The sequence below is a fragment of the Schistocerca nitens genome, chromosome 4 (assembly GCF_023898315.1).
Source record: "Schistocerca nitens isolate TAMUIC-IGC-003100 chromosome 4, iqSchNite1.1, whole genome shotgun sequence".
NCBI lineage: Eukaryota > Metazoa > Arthropoda > Insecta > Orthoptera > Acrididae > Schistocerca > Schistocerca nitens.
This window is the reverse complement of record NC_064617.1, coordinates 286,896,133-286,910,475: the sequence shown is the minus strand read 5'-3', so window position 1 is coordinate 286,910,475 and position 14,343 is coordinate 286,896,133. Positions and strand designations below refer to the sequence as shown.

Here is a 14,343-nt window from a genome sequence, read left to right as displayed (position 1 = left end):
TTTCATTAGATATGCATTTTGTGTCTTTTAAAAGTAATAATTTAATTTAATTTAATTTAATTGTCTTAGTGCATGATAATGTATCAAAGCTGAATGTTGTTAAGTCAATTTTGTCACATCATGTAACAATTCTCTGTAAAGCTGTAACTTTAAGTAACATAATTTGTAGGTAATGTAAAATAATCATTCTTCTGTGTTCTTGTTTACTGTTTTAGACTCCTGTAAACTGTATATTTGTATTGACTTATCCCGTATCAGTTGTACAAGCCACTGTACTGATTCAATCTACGGGACAAATAAATAAATAAATAAGTCTTTCACTCTTCACTTCTGCAGTTAAACCTATCAAAGTGAGGAGCACTGTATCAGCTATCAAAAGCACATTCCAAGTTGATGAACCCAAAAGCACATTCCAAGTTGATGAACCAGGAAACTTCAGTGTTCTACCGAAAACAGAAAAAAAAAATTGCACACCATCTAGAAGACAAAGAGATTTGGGAACCTGAAATGTACAACTACATATTTAATCTGCAAATCTCTGTACCAACACCAATCAGTTCCTTTCCTGTTTCACTCGCAAATTGAGTGAGGGGAAACATCTGTCTGTATGCCTCTGTATGAGCCCAAATTTCGTGCAACTTATTTTCACAGTCTTTTTGGTGAAATGCACGTTAGTGGCAGTAGATAATTGTGCAGTCAGGTGCAAATGCTGGTTTTAGTGTTTCACAAAAAGAACACATTCTTCCCTCCAGGGCATCCCACTTGACTTCATGAATGTCTCTCTAATACTAATAAAATGATTGAACGTACTGGTAACAAATCTGGCAGCATGCCTCTGAATTGTTTCAATATCTTCCTTTAATCCAACCTATTGGGGATCACAAACACTAAAGCAGTACTCAAGAATGGGTTGTGCAGTAGTGTTTTATATGTGGGCTCCTTTATAAATGAGCTATCCTTTCCTAAAATTCTCCAAATAAACATGAAAATTACATCTAAACATGTAATCGATGTGACTGTGATCAAGCAGCATACCACTAATATTGTATTTGAATATTACTGCATTGTTTTTCCTACTAATCTTCATTAACTTACAATGTTCTACCTTTTGAATAAGACATCATTCATCAAACCAAATATAAATTATGTCTAAGTCATTCTGTGTCCTCCTACAGTCACTCAATGATGATAATTTTCCTATATACTACAGCATCATCAGCAAACAGTTGCAGGTTGCTGCTTATCCTGTCCATAACATTATTTATGTGTAGAGAGAACAGGAGTGGCCCCTTCACACTTCCTTGGGGCATTCCTGGTGATATCCTTGTCGATATTGAACACCAGCCATTGAAGGCAACATGTTTAAGAAGTGTGCAAGCCACTCAATTGTATGGGAACCTATTCTTTGTGCTTGGATTTTGTTAACAGTCTGCAGTGGGGCTCTGTGTGAAACACTTTCAGGAAATCTAGGAATATGCAATCTGCCTGTTGACTTTTATGCATGGTTCACAGGAGATCATGTGAGGAAAAGGAAAACTGATTTTTGCATGAGCAATGGGTTCTAGATCTATCCCAATTTGTAGACATGAGCTTTTCAGTCTCAAGGAAATTTATTATATTCGAACTTAGAATATGTTCAAGAATTCAGCAGCAGACCAGTATTAAGGATATTGATCTATAACTTTGTGAAACCATTCTTTCATCCTTCTCATATACAGGAGTTACCTATGTTTTTTTTTCCAGTTGCCTGGAGCATTGTGCTGGGTGAGATATTCATGATAAATGTAAGAAAATTAAGGGGTTCATACCTGTAATACTGAATTGGGATTTCATCTGGACCTGGTGACTTATTTGTTGTCAATTCTTTCAGTTGTTTCTCTGTACAAGGAATGCCTATTACTATGTTGTCCATATGGGAGTCTGTGTGATGGTCAAATGACGGTATGTGTATATGCTCCTCCTGTGTGCTTGGTTTCTTAAATGAAAAATATAAAACTTCAGCTTTCATTTTATTACCTTCTATTGCTACAACAAGCTGGTCAATTAGTGACTGTATAAAAGTCTTTGACCCATGTAGCACCTCAGCATTTTCTGAACTTTGTTTTTAAACTACAGTGACTCTTTTCCATTCTTAATTTACTTACGGGACATACTCCTCCAGATCATGATTTACAATCAGTTTAAACTTTGTCCATAAATCCACTATGGTCGTCACATTGAAACTAAATGATGTCCATTCATTGCCTAAGTAGAATGCTAACAACTGCTTATCTACACTTTCTAATGTAAATACTCTCCTAGCCTTCTTGACAGGCTTATTAACTTCAAAGCCATCATTGATATGATGACATCATGAACACTAATCCATGTGTCTATGCTGACACTGACGAAAAGAAATTTTAACAACAACGCTGCTGTTTATTACTGGCTGTCTAATTTTAGGCTTTGCCATTTTCACAAGGCACATATTTAGGATATTGTTGGTATCCACAGTTCTATTTATGTCCTCACACTCAAATGAATCTCTCATCTTCATCATCCAGCCTGTTGTGATGGTTGAAATGGCTCGGAGCACTATGGGAGGTCATCAGTCCCCTAGAACGTAGAACTACTTACACCTAACTAATGTAAGGACATCACACACATCCATGCCCGAGGCAGGATTCGAACCTGCGACCATAGCAGTCGCGCGGTTCCAGACTGAAGAGCCTAGAACTGCTCGGCCACCGCAGCCGGTGCCTGATGTGATCCATGTGACAATGATATTTTATGCATAATGGTGAATTTGTTCTTATTGCATTACACTGTGTGTCACTCTGTATTCTTCATCGTAGGTGTTATCATAATTTTGACAGATGCTGATGCAAGCCAGCATAACACACAAAGTAATCCAATAAGAATAAATACTCAGTTGTGTATAAGAGATTGTTTTGCATGGATCACGGCAAGCTGAACAATGGAGACATGAGATTCATTTAAGTGTGATGACAATAGGACTGTCCACACCAACCATATCCTAAATGCAAATAAGTGGCTTGCAGAAACAGGCAAGGCCCAAAGCTAGTCAGCCAGTAAATAAGCAGCAGTCAGCAACTTTGTCATTAAAATGTCTTTCCTTTAATATCTGAGACCTGCAAGACTCGATATACTGAAAATGTTGATATACTGACACTGTTGATAAGGTCATGCCTGTTTGTAGCTACAAGATCTAAACTACTCCCATTGCATGTGGGTTGTGAAACTATCTACTCAAGTCTGTCTTTGGAAAACATGTTCAGAACTGCTTCACAAGACTGTCTATCCATATCAGGTACATTAAATCCATAGATGTCACAAGTCTATCCCCAACAGGTTAAAGTCCCATTCAGTAAATTTTTCATGATCAGGGCATTTTCATGCTATTTACTTTAGACACAATTCGAATGATTCTACAACTAGTATAGCAAAATTGGGTGGCCAGAAAAAACATCTAGTGATTAACTTGAGTCATATCCAGGACACTTCACAGTCAGTCTGAATTTTGACCTCAATAAACACAATATTTTTGTTTACTGCAATAAACACTTCCCCGCTCCTTATGGTGTCTAATCTGTCTTTCTGATAAACATTCCACGCCTTATTAATGAGAATATTTTGAGCATGACAATTTACCTGCAGGGCAGTAAGATCTCGGTTACAAATGCTTTGGCAATTTACTGTTAAAATTTGGACTGTAAAATGTCTTTAGTTAAAAATGCTACTAAATTTTCTGATATTTGTAAAAGTATCTCAATCTGGTACTGTGTGAGAAAAAAATATTTTCATGTTTTTATTTTATTAATAAGATAGTCACATCCCAATATTTTCTGATGAGTAACAGGGTCTCTGTAAAGTTGTTATTGTGGAAGGCCAGCCAGCTAAGGGTTTTATACAGCTGTTAAACATTTAATTTTCCAATTACGTCATTTCACAATTTTAAATATTTATTGTTATTTAATTAAAAGTGGAAATTATAATATTATTTTTATCTTTTTGCAGATTGAAGAAATTGAAATTGAAATCTTATTAAAGCAGCATTCAGCCAGAAACACTCCCAACATAGCAGCAATCATTGCATTCTCTCATAGAATATCTTGCCTTGTTGCTACTGATATTCTTGAACAACAGAATTTAAAAGTAAGTAAATTCTGTATATAATACATGAGCATATTTATCAATAAGAATAACGGTGTTGTGAACAATAAGTACACATGTAAGCCAGTAGCAAATTCTTCAAGATACAATATTCATTCCTGCAGACAAAGCAAATAACAGAAGTAAGCAGGCAGGAAAAATAAGAGAGAGAATCTCTCTCTCTCTCTCTCTCTCTCTCTCTCTCTCTCTCTCTCTCTCTCTCTCTCTCTGTGTGTGTGTGTGTGTGTGTGTGTGTGTGTGTGTGTGTGTGTGTGTGTGTGTGTGTGTGTAGGGGAGATGGCAAGCAGATTAATATTATTATTACAGTAATTGCCATTAAAACTGCAACACCCTAAATGTAGCATGCTAAAAATGTCAAATTGACACGTGAATACTACATGCTTAACATGCTTGAATGTGCAAATGATTAGCATTTCAGAGTAACAACAAAAAGTAAGTAGGAATGACTCCATCTACATTCTGTGCATAAGGAACAGTTATACAGCGGACTCCTCATTCAGAAATCATACTTAAATAAGAGCTGTTTAAGAAAAGTTGTGTTATGCCTTGTGTAAGAAGGAGAAATGTCTTCCAGTATATGTTAGAATTTGTCATCGGCAGGATTGTGGCACATCAAGATTTTGCTTCATCATTTTGCAATATTGCTGCTCACATTGGCTGGAATCCCATGGCTGTCATGTGAATATGGGATCAATGGATTCAGGAGGACCACATGCAATCAATGGATTCAGGAGGAGCATACTTAACACCATGCAGGAGCTCAACATCCCCATGCAACTAGCATCCCATAGGGAAGACATATTATTTTCATGGTCGTGCAGAACTGTACAGTCACATCACATACCTCGAATCAGAAAAAGGGTTCATTTGCAGGAGGACAAGTATCTACACAGACAGTGTGATGATTTATGGTGGACCATCAAATTTGACTTTGGTGACCAATGTTACAGGTTCCATCAATACGGCAGCAGATGGAAAAGTGCTAACAGTTGTATACACAACAACAGTGGACACAGTAGTGTCATTATGTAGTCCTTTCAGACAAGTCCTAGTTCTGTGTAGAGCATCATGATGGACCATCTGTGGAGATTCTGAGGAGAACACACTTTGCCAGATTGTATTCATGATCATCATAAAGGCCCAGCTCCAGATGTGATGCCAATGGGTGCATTGAGTATACAACACAATCATAGCTGGTTTTTATAGTCTGAAATATGGGAAGCCATTACATTTCATACATATTAAAGTTAGTGGTAGTGCCTTATCTTTGAGGTTTCCATGATGTTTTCATTCAACAAGGTAATGCAAGACTGCATATTACCTGTGCTGTCCTGATGGCCCGCAATATGGTTGGTGTTCGATTGTTGCCATAGCCAACATGTTTTTCACATCTCTCACCCATTAAAAACATCTGGTAATGGGTTGCAGGGAGACTGACATGCTACAACTAGCCAGCAACTATGACTGATAAACTCTGGCATAGAGCTGAAGCAGTGTGGAATGATGAGCCTGTATTTATCATCCAAGCTCAGTCTGACATGATACCAAGCCGTTTTAGAGCCATTGTTTCTGCCAGAGTTGACAGCTATATGTGCTAAATTTTACACCCTGTACACCCTCAAATTATCTACAAATACAATGATGGGAAAAAATTGCAACATTACTAAGGAGTTGATGACAGAATCAAAAGTTGGTAGATATGTTTCTACATCTGAAAGATGATTCTGTTCAAATTTCACACCAGTTGCATTAGAGTGTCACTGCTAGTGCCATCATGAGGATGCAAATCAGGTTCGTTTTAAATATTCACTGTATTTGTCATGATTGTTAGTTCCGTTGAGATTGGATGTGGTGATTTGATGTCAGTCAAGAATGCCTTTAAGGTGACAAATACACCATGGTCAACAACAAATCAATTTGATCAAATTTTGTAATGGGGCTATGAGTCCTGGATATTCCTTCTGCAATATTGTAGAGAGACTTGGCAGGAATTTATCAACTGTACATGATTACTGACAGCAGTGGTCACGAGCCTGTGTGGTCACAAGAAGACTGCGCTTCAGACAGCCATGTGGCACTACAGAGAGGAAGATCATTGTGTTCAGCATATGGCTCTGGTGCATCACACTGCATCTGTAGCAGCAATTTGTGCAGCACTTGGCACCACAGTGACACAACAAACTGTTGTGAATTGGTTACTTCAAGGAAAGCTCTTGAGCCAGATGCCCTGCAGTGAGCATTCCACTGACCCCAAACCACCGTCATTCGTGACTTCAGTGGTGTCAATCGAGAGCTCATTGGAGGGCAGGTTGGGGAACTGTTGTGTTTTCTGATGAAAGTTAGTTCTGCCTCAGTGCCAGTGATGGCCATGAGTTGGCTATAAGGGGGCCAGTTGAGGGTTTGCAAGCAACCTGTCACATGCTAGACCCACTGGACCTACACCTGAAATTATGGTCTGGGGTGCGATTTCATATGACAGCAGGAGCACACACATAGTTATCCCTCACAACCTGACTGCAAAATTGTATGTCAGTCTGGTGATTAACCTGTTGTGTTGCCATTCATGAACAACATTCCAGATGATATTTTTCAACAGGATAACACTCACCCACATACTGCAGTTTGTAACATGACATGCTCTACACAATACCAATATGTTGCCTTGACCTGCTTGATCACTATATTAGTCTCCAATTGAGCACATAGGGGACATCATTGGATGACAAGTCGAGTATCATTCACAAGTCGAGTATTGTTCAAAAAAATGATCTTCACTACTTTTGGCTAAACTAACTTTGGCATAGAAAGGGGTGATTTTTGCTGCCACATAAATCTTTGGTCACTTCTCCAAAAAAGAAAGAAAGAAAGAATTATGGCATTTAAAGAAACCTTTTGTTAAACTGACATATTCCACATCATTACAAATTGTCATATCCATGATCTATGGAACAAGTCTTAATCTAATCTATAAACCATTTTAAGTTGCAGGGACTTTGTTAAAAAGCAGTACTGAATAATGTTTTGTTTTGTGTTTCTTCTCAGGATAGCTAAAGTCATCTAACAAGTGTGTTGTGTATTATCTATTCTATACCATGAACTTCAACTGAGAAGTTTGGATACATTGAACTGTGTTATTCACAAAACAATTAAGTTTAAAATTTATGCATTGCTTACACTGCTATCAAATTTATCTCCTTAGCTTTCTTGAAAGGCATAGTTTCGATGAATAAAAAGTACATTTATAATAATTATAAGTCACTCAAAACCCAGGCTAAGGGAGACCCACCTATTACGAGAAAGAAAATCTAAGACCTTAGAGTGACTCCACTTTCACAACCTCCAGCAAAAGAATTGCTCCCTCCAGATGAAGGAGCCTGTTGTCCCAAAAACTAGGAGTATTATGATCTGTTTTATGAATTTTTACTAGCAGTGCATTAAGTCATGTTATTATTACTGCCTCATAATGTGCATTTGTTTCTGTAAGGTGTGACATTCTCTGTCTCATTGACACTAATAGTCGAGTATATAAACACAGAGTATTTGGACGTGATCTAAAAAGTTTTCAAAACATCATTTGCAACAGTGTTTAGGTAGTATTTCAGCAAATCATCTTGCAGCTCTTCTTTCAGGTGCAAATAATCACACTGGACAAAAAATTTATCCTTGGGAGACATCAGACAAATACCTGAAGGGAGCCTGCAAGAGTCTTCAAGAATCCAAATGAAGCCACTCAGTGACTGGATCCTATACAACTATAAAATTCTGGTGATGGTGATTGTTATTGTTGATTTTTATCTTTTTCCAAATAGTCTCAGAAGTTGTCTATGGTGGGGTGTTACAATGCTACCCTGTGGGGCAAAGGTGCCCCCTGGGCAACTCTCGTCATGCTCGTGGGCAGGAACAAGTAATGTAGGCTATCCACCAGATGCCCCTATTGCATGTGTTATGCACAGGCCTGAACCTCTTGACCATCCCTGCTTGTTTGTGCTTGACCAGTACAGTACATTTGCATGTGATACAGCCTGGATGCAAGACTGCCCACACATCAACTGTTTTCGTATCCCGCCTACTTGTGCCTGTGTGCATGCTGCTGCCTGCAGGAGGGCACACTCAAGTTAGGAAAGCGTGATCTGTGGGATTAAGATTGAGTGATTTAATGAACCAGTTGATGTGTGGGAGAGTGTCTGTTTGTTGAACCAGGAGTGTTTGTATGCGGGCCTGTTATCACAGCTGTTGTCATCCTGGAAGACAATTGTGACCACAACATATTCATCATGAAGAAGTAGGAGAAAGAACAACACTTAGATTGTGGAAACAAACATACTGATTCACATTCTTGGGAACCTGAATATTTGGCCAAAGGTGTGGTTTTTTTTAATTTTTTATTTATTTATTTATTTATTTATTTATTTTTATTTAAAGACTATATATTTATATATATACACACACACACACAAACGGAATCAGGCCGGGGCTGAACTACACCCTCCACACACTGTGAACTGAACACCTCACCGGAACATCCGACCACTTGACATTTTGTATCATTTTAAAAGGAGGAAAAAGACACACAAACAAACATAAACATACACACAAAATTCAAGCTTTCGCAACAAACAGTTGCTTCATCAGGAAAGAGGGAAGGAGAGGGAAAGACGAAAGGATGTGGGTTTTAAGGGAGAGGGTAAGGAGTCATTCCAATCCCGGGAGCGGAAAGACTTACCTCAGGGGGAAAAAAGGACAGGTATACACTCGCACACACACACATATCCATCCGCACATACACAGACACAAGCAGATATTTGTAAAGGCAAAGAGTTTGGGCAGAGATGTCAGTCGAGGCGGAAGTAAAGAGGCAAAGATGTTGTTGAAAGACAGGTGAGGTACGAGTGGCGGCAACTGAAATTAGCGGAGGTTGAGGCCTGGCGGATAACGAGAAGAGAGGATATACTGAAGGGCAAGTTCCCATCTCCGGAGTTCTGACAGGTTGGTGTTAGTGGGAAGTATCCAGTTAACCCGGACGGTGTAACACTGTGCCAAGATGTGCTGGCCGTGCAGCAAGGCATGTTTAGCCACAGGGTGATCCTCATTACCAACAAACACTGTCTGCCTGTGTCCAATCATACAAATGGACAGTTTGTTGCTGGTCATTCCAACATAGAAAGCTTCACAGTGTAGGCAGGTCAGTTGGTAAATCACGTGGGTGCTTTCACATGTGGCTCTGCCTTTGATCGTGTACACCTTCCGGGTTACAGGAGGGTGGTGGTGGGAGGGTGCATGGGACAGGTTTTACACCGGGGGCGGTTGCAAGGGTAGGAGCCAGAGGGTAGGGAAGGTGGTTTGGGGATTTCATAGGGATGAACTAAGAGGTTACGAAGGTTAGGTGGACGGCGGAAAGACACTCTTGGTGGAGTGGGGAGGATTTCATGAAGGATGGATCTCATTTCAGGGCAGGATTTGAGGAAGTCATATCCCTGCTGGAGAGCCACATTCAGAGTCTGATCCAGTCCCGGAAAGTATCCTGTCACAAGTGGGGCACTTTTGGGGTTCTTCTGTGGGAGGTTCTGGGTTTGAAGGGATGAGGAAGTGGCTCTGGTTATTTGCTTCTGTACCAGGTCGGGAGGGTAGTTGCGGGATGCGAAAGCTGTTTTCAGGTTGTTGGTGTAATGGTTCATAGATTCCGGACTGGTGCAGATTCGTTTGCCACGAAGACCTAGGCTGTAGGGAAGGGACCGTTTGATGTGGAATGGGTGGCAGCTGTCATAATGGAGGTACTGTTGCTTGTTGGTGGGTTTGATGTGGACGGCCTGCAAACCCAAAGTTTGGTACAGATTTATTGATGACATCTTCATGATCTGGACTGAACTCCAGAATTTCCTCTCCAACCTCAACTGCTTTGGTTCCATCAGATTCACCTGGTCCTGCTCTAAATCCCATGCCACTTTCCTTGACGTTGACCTCCATCTGTCCAATGGCCAGCTTCACACGGCCGTCCACATCAAACCCACCAACAGGCAACAGTTCCTCCATTATGACAGCTGCCACCCATTCCACATCAAACGGTCCCTTCCCTACAGCCTAGGTCTTCGTGGCAAACGAATCTGCTCCAGTCCGGAATCCCTGAACCATTATACCAACAACCTGAAAACAGCTTTCGCATCTCGCAACTACCCTCCCGACCTGGTACAGAAGCAAATAACCAGAGCCACTTCCTCATCCCTTCAAACCCAGAACCTCCCACAGAAGAACCCCAAAAGTGCCCCACTTGTGACAGGATACTTTCCGGGACTGGATCAGACTCTGAATGTGGCTCTCCAGCAGGGATATGACTTCCTCAAATCCTGCCCTGAAATGAGATCCATCCTTCATGAAATCCTCCCCACTCCACCAAGAGTGTCTTTCCGCCGTCCACCTAACCTTCGTAACCTCTTAGTTCATCCCTATGAAATCCCCAAACCACCTTCCCTACCCTCTGGCTCCTACCCTTGCAACCGCCCCCGGTGTAAAACCTGTCCCATGCACCCTCCCACCACCACCCTCCTGTAACCCGGAAGGTGTACACGATCAAAGGCAGAGCCACGTGTGAAAGCACCCACGTGATTTACCAACTGACCTGCCTACACTGTGAAGCTTTCTATGTTGGAATGACCAGCAACAAACTGTCCATTTGTATGATTGGACACAGGCAGACAGTGTTTGTTGGTAATGAGGATCACCCTGTGGCTAAACATGCCTTGCTGCACGGCCAGCACATCTTGGCACAGTGTTACACCGTCCGGGTTAACTGGATACTTCCCACTAACACCAACCTGTCAGAACTCCGGAGATGGGAACTTGCCCTTCAGTATATCCTCTCTTCTCGTTATCCGCCAGGCCTCAACCTCCGCTAATTTCAGTTGCCGCCACTCGTACCTCACCTGTCTTTCAACAACATCTTTGCCTCTTTACTTCCGCCTCGACTGACATCTCTGCCCAAACTCTTTGCCTTTACAAATGTCTGCTTGTGTCTGTATATGTGTGGATGGGTATGTGTGTGTGTGCGAGTGTATACCCGTCCTTTTTTTCCCCCTAAGGTAAGTCTTTCCGCTCCCGGGATTGGAATGACTCCTTACGCTCTCCCTTAAAACCCACATCCTTTCGTCTTTCCCTCTCCTTCCCTCTTTCCTGATGAAGCAACTGCTTGTTGCGAAAGCTTGAATTTTGTGTGTATTTTGTGTTTGTTTGTGTGTCTATCGACCTGCCAGTGCTTTTGTTTGGTAAGTCTCAAAATATTTGTTTTTAGATATATTTCTTCCACGTGGAATGTTTCCCTCTATTATATTAAAAGGAGGAAAAGCATGATTCACAGACCACACTACATACCTTCAGTCAGTTGCTGTCCAGTTTTTGTGTTGTTTGAGCTATTGAAGACATGCATCTCTAAAGGCCACTGTGAGCAGTGGCCATTCACAAGGTACCCCTTACAATGTTCACAAGGAAATTGGTTGAGATGGAACTGCATTCAGAAGCAGCAGCCATTTCTGTTGAATTTGAAACCTATTGTCATTGGCAAGATAAGACACTCGTGTCCAGTCCTTATTGGTTAGGATATTTTTAAGGCCACTCTTGTTATGTTGCAAGCAGTAAACTATTGCTGGTGGACATGTTTGACAGTACTTGCTTATCACCAACATATCCAGCAATTTCATTAACAGTGTGGTCTGCAGCACATTCAATCATTATAGCTCCTTTCTGCCATCTTGTCATGTCTCCACACCACTCATCTTACTGTGCAGATTTCCTGCAACTGACTGCCATGGCACATCAGCAGTGGAAGGTCATGTGACCACCTATTACCAAATATGCACCATCTACAGTGCTCCAAACAGGCCATTGTGCTCTTTTAATGTAGTGACTAATATGTTGTCTGGTGAGTTTTATGTCTAGTGTATGTTGCTGAAAACTTGTATGATCATAACTGATTGTGCATAGTTTGTAGTTTTAACTACTGCACTTGTGTTTCTGTGTATTACACACATACCATATAAATTTTATTTCTCATTAAAGTAGTAATGAAAGGTTATTATTCTTGCCAATTCCATTGAACACTATGAAATTATTGAATACTTGGTATAGCTACTGATACCTTATCAGTAATATCAGAAAGAGTATATGGACAGAATCACAGAAAAAAACACCTCTTCTCATGATAAATGACATCATTATTCTGGAAACAATTAGACATTTTTGGTCTTCAGTGTGTTTCATTAATCACTTAGCATCCTCTTCTGTCTTAGAGGGATCTTTTCTGGCAGAATGAGAGCCATTACCTTCCATTTGCAATGCAGTGGTGCTACCCTGATACAACAGAAACCAGCTTCACTCAATAGTCATAATTATCAGTTAAATATTATTGTTGCTGCAACAATGCAAGCTTCAGTCACAAAATACAAATGCAGCATGGAAAGGAGTACAACTTTCTTAAAATAGTGACACTAAGATGGCAAATGCCAAGACATTAAATCATCAACAAATCAGACATAACAAAGAGCAGGCAAACAGATCTGGACTTTAAAAGCAGTCAGACAAAACAGAATGTTACAAATCTGATTTTATATGAAGAGTGACTCTGTTCTATACTTCCTGAAAGTAAGTATCTTTTATATAACAGTGGTTTTATGCTAAACCAATGAACAACACATTTTATCCTCTACATTGATTTCTTTGGTATACACAGACATCAAAATGTTGGGACTGTTTCATTAAAGATTCTACCAAGATATAAAGAGTGGGCTAGCCGATCGACCTTGATTGTGGCTACAAACTTAGTAAGACATGGAAAGCTGCACTTTTTTTTATTAAAGAGAAGTAGGAGACAATCTGCCAAAACAAGACACAGACATCACTGCAGTTGGGAAGGCCAGCAACATGGTTACTTCCTGAAATATTGTGCCCATTGGACACAGATGTCTGACAGTACACCCATGAAATTATTTTTGCCATTTCATACCTGCTTCCATGATTCCTTGTGTTGAGGGCAGCCCACCACTTTATAACATGTGAGAATATTACTTTTGTAGAATTTGTATTCATATAAGAAGCTTGTTTCATGTTTATATTATGACCTTCAGTAGTTTCTACTGGAATAGTTCATGTAAACAACACTGTAATTAATGCATTTTATACAGCAATATCCCATTTGCAATAGTGACCTCAGTGATAAAAGTTGGAAATAAAAACATGGTTAATAGAATAAAGAACTAAAGTAAAATATAGGAGGCATGTAGAACCTGCCTTTGTAGTTTTTAATATATTTTATCTATAATGTATTTTCAGTAGAGGAACTTTTCCGAAGAATGTTGTGAAAAGTAAACACAGTATCAAAAATGTAAGTATAATACTTCCTTAAAGACAAAATAAGTCTTCAAAAATTTTATAATGTGCAGCTTTTGTTGTATTATAGTACAACAAAGAAAAGCAAGACACTCTGGAAACAGTCATTTACTCTAGATTTACAATTTAGTAACCCCATCAGCAATGCAAGTGGAAGATGCAAACATATCATTATGTGTAAAAGTGAGACACCTCCAGCAGTGAGGGCACCAGCAGTTAGAGCAGTGCTGATATTGCCGGCTGGTCACATGTAAATATCACAGTGCCATCCACCAATGATCTCTTCCTCACTTGCTGAACTCTGACTACTGCTAGGCATAATGGACTTTGCTTAATATCATACTAACTGAATGTATGGACAGTATGCCAGTAGTGCTTGGACTCTTTATCGGTACTATGTCACATTTATTTGTATTTGGCTTATATTACGTTCTGCCATAAACTATTAGTGTTTGGTTTTATGTCCCAATTAATAGTTTTTATTTGTTGTTACATAAGTTCATTTGTATTCAGTAGATGTTTTTGGTTCAAAAGTGAGGCTTACAATATTCATATTCTTTTTTCAAGCATTAAAAACTTTTACCTACTGAAAGTGGTATAAGGAATGCCCTAATGATTAGTTACAGAATTTGCCAGCCGAAAACAGGGTACACTTTGTGAACCTACTAAGGTTACACTGATTGTTTCACCTCTTTGTATCTACACTAATTTTTAACTGACTCATGAATGTAACATTGGGTTCAAATGCGTAAAATATAATTAAGTTATAAAGTATTTCATTATTTTTCTCTGTTTTAT

The 14,343-nt window shown here is 39.7% G+C and overlaps 1 protein-coding gene across 1 annotated transcript in view; it reads left to right on the top strand.

The window, feature by feature from the left end:
• The window catches only part of LOC126252254 (uncharacterized), a 279,447-nt gene that overhangs the window by 235,162 nt on the left and 29,942 nt on the right, over window positions 1-14,343 (top strand). The window contains exon 10 of the mRNA XM_049953128.1: window positions 4,018-4,155. Within this exon, the coding sequence (XP_049809085.1) occupies window positions 4,018-4,155 (138 nt within the window). The remainder of the gene's footprint in view (window positions 1-4,017; window positions 4,156-14,343) is intronic.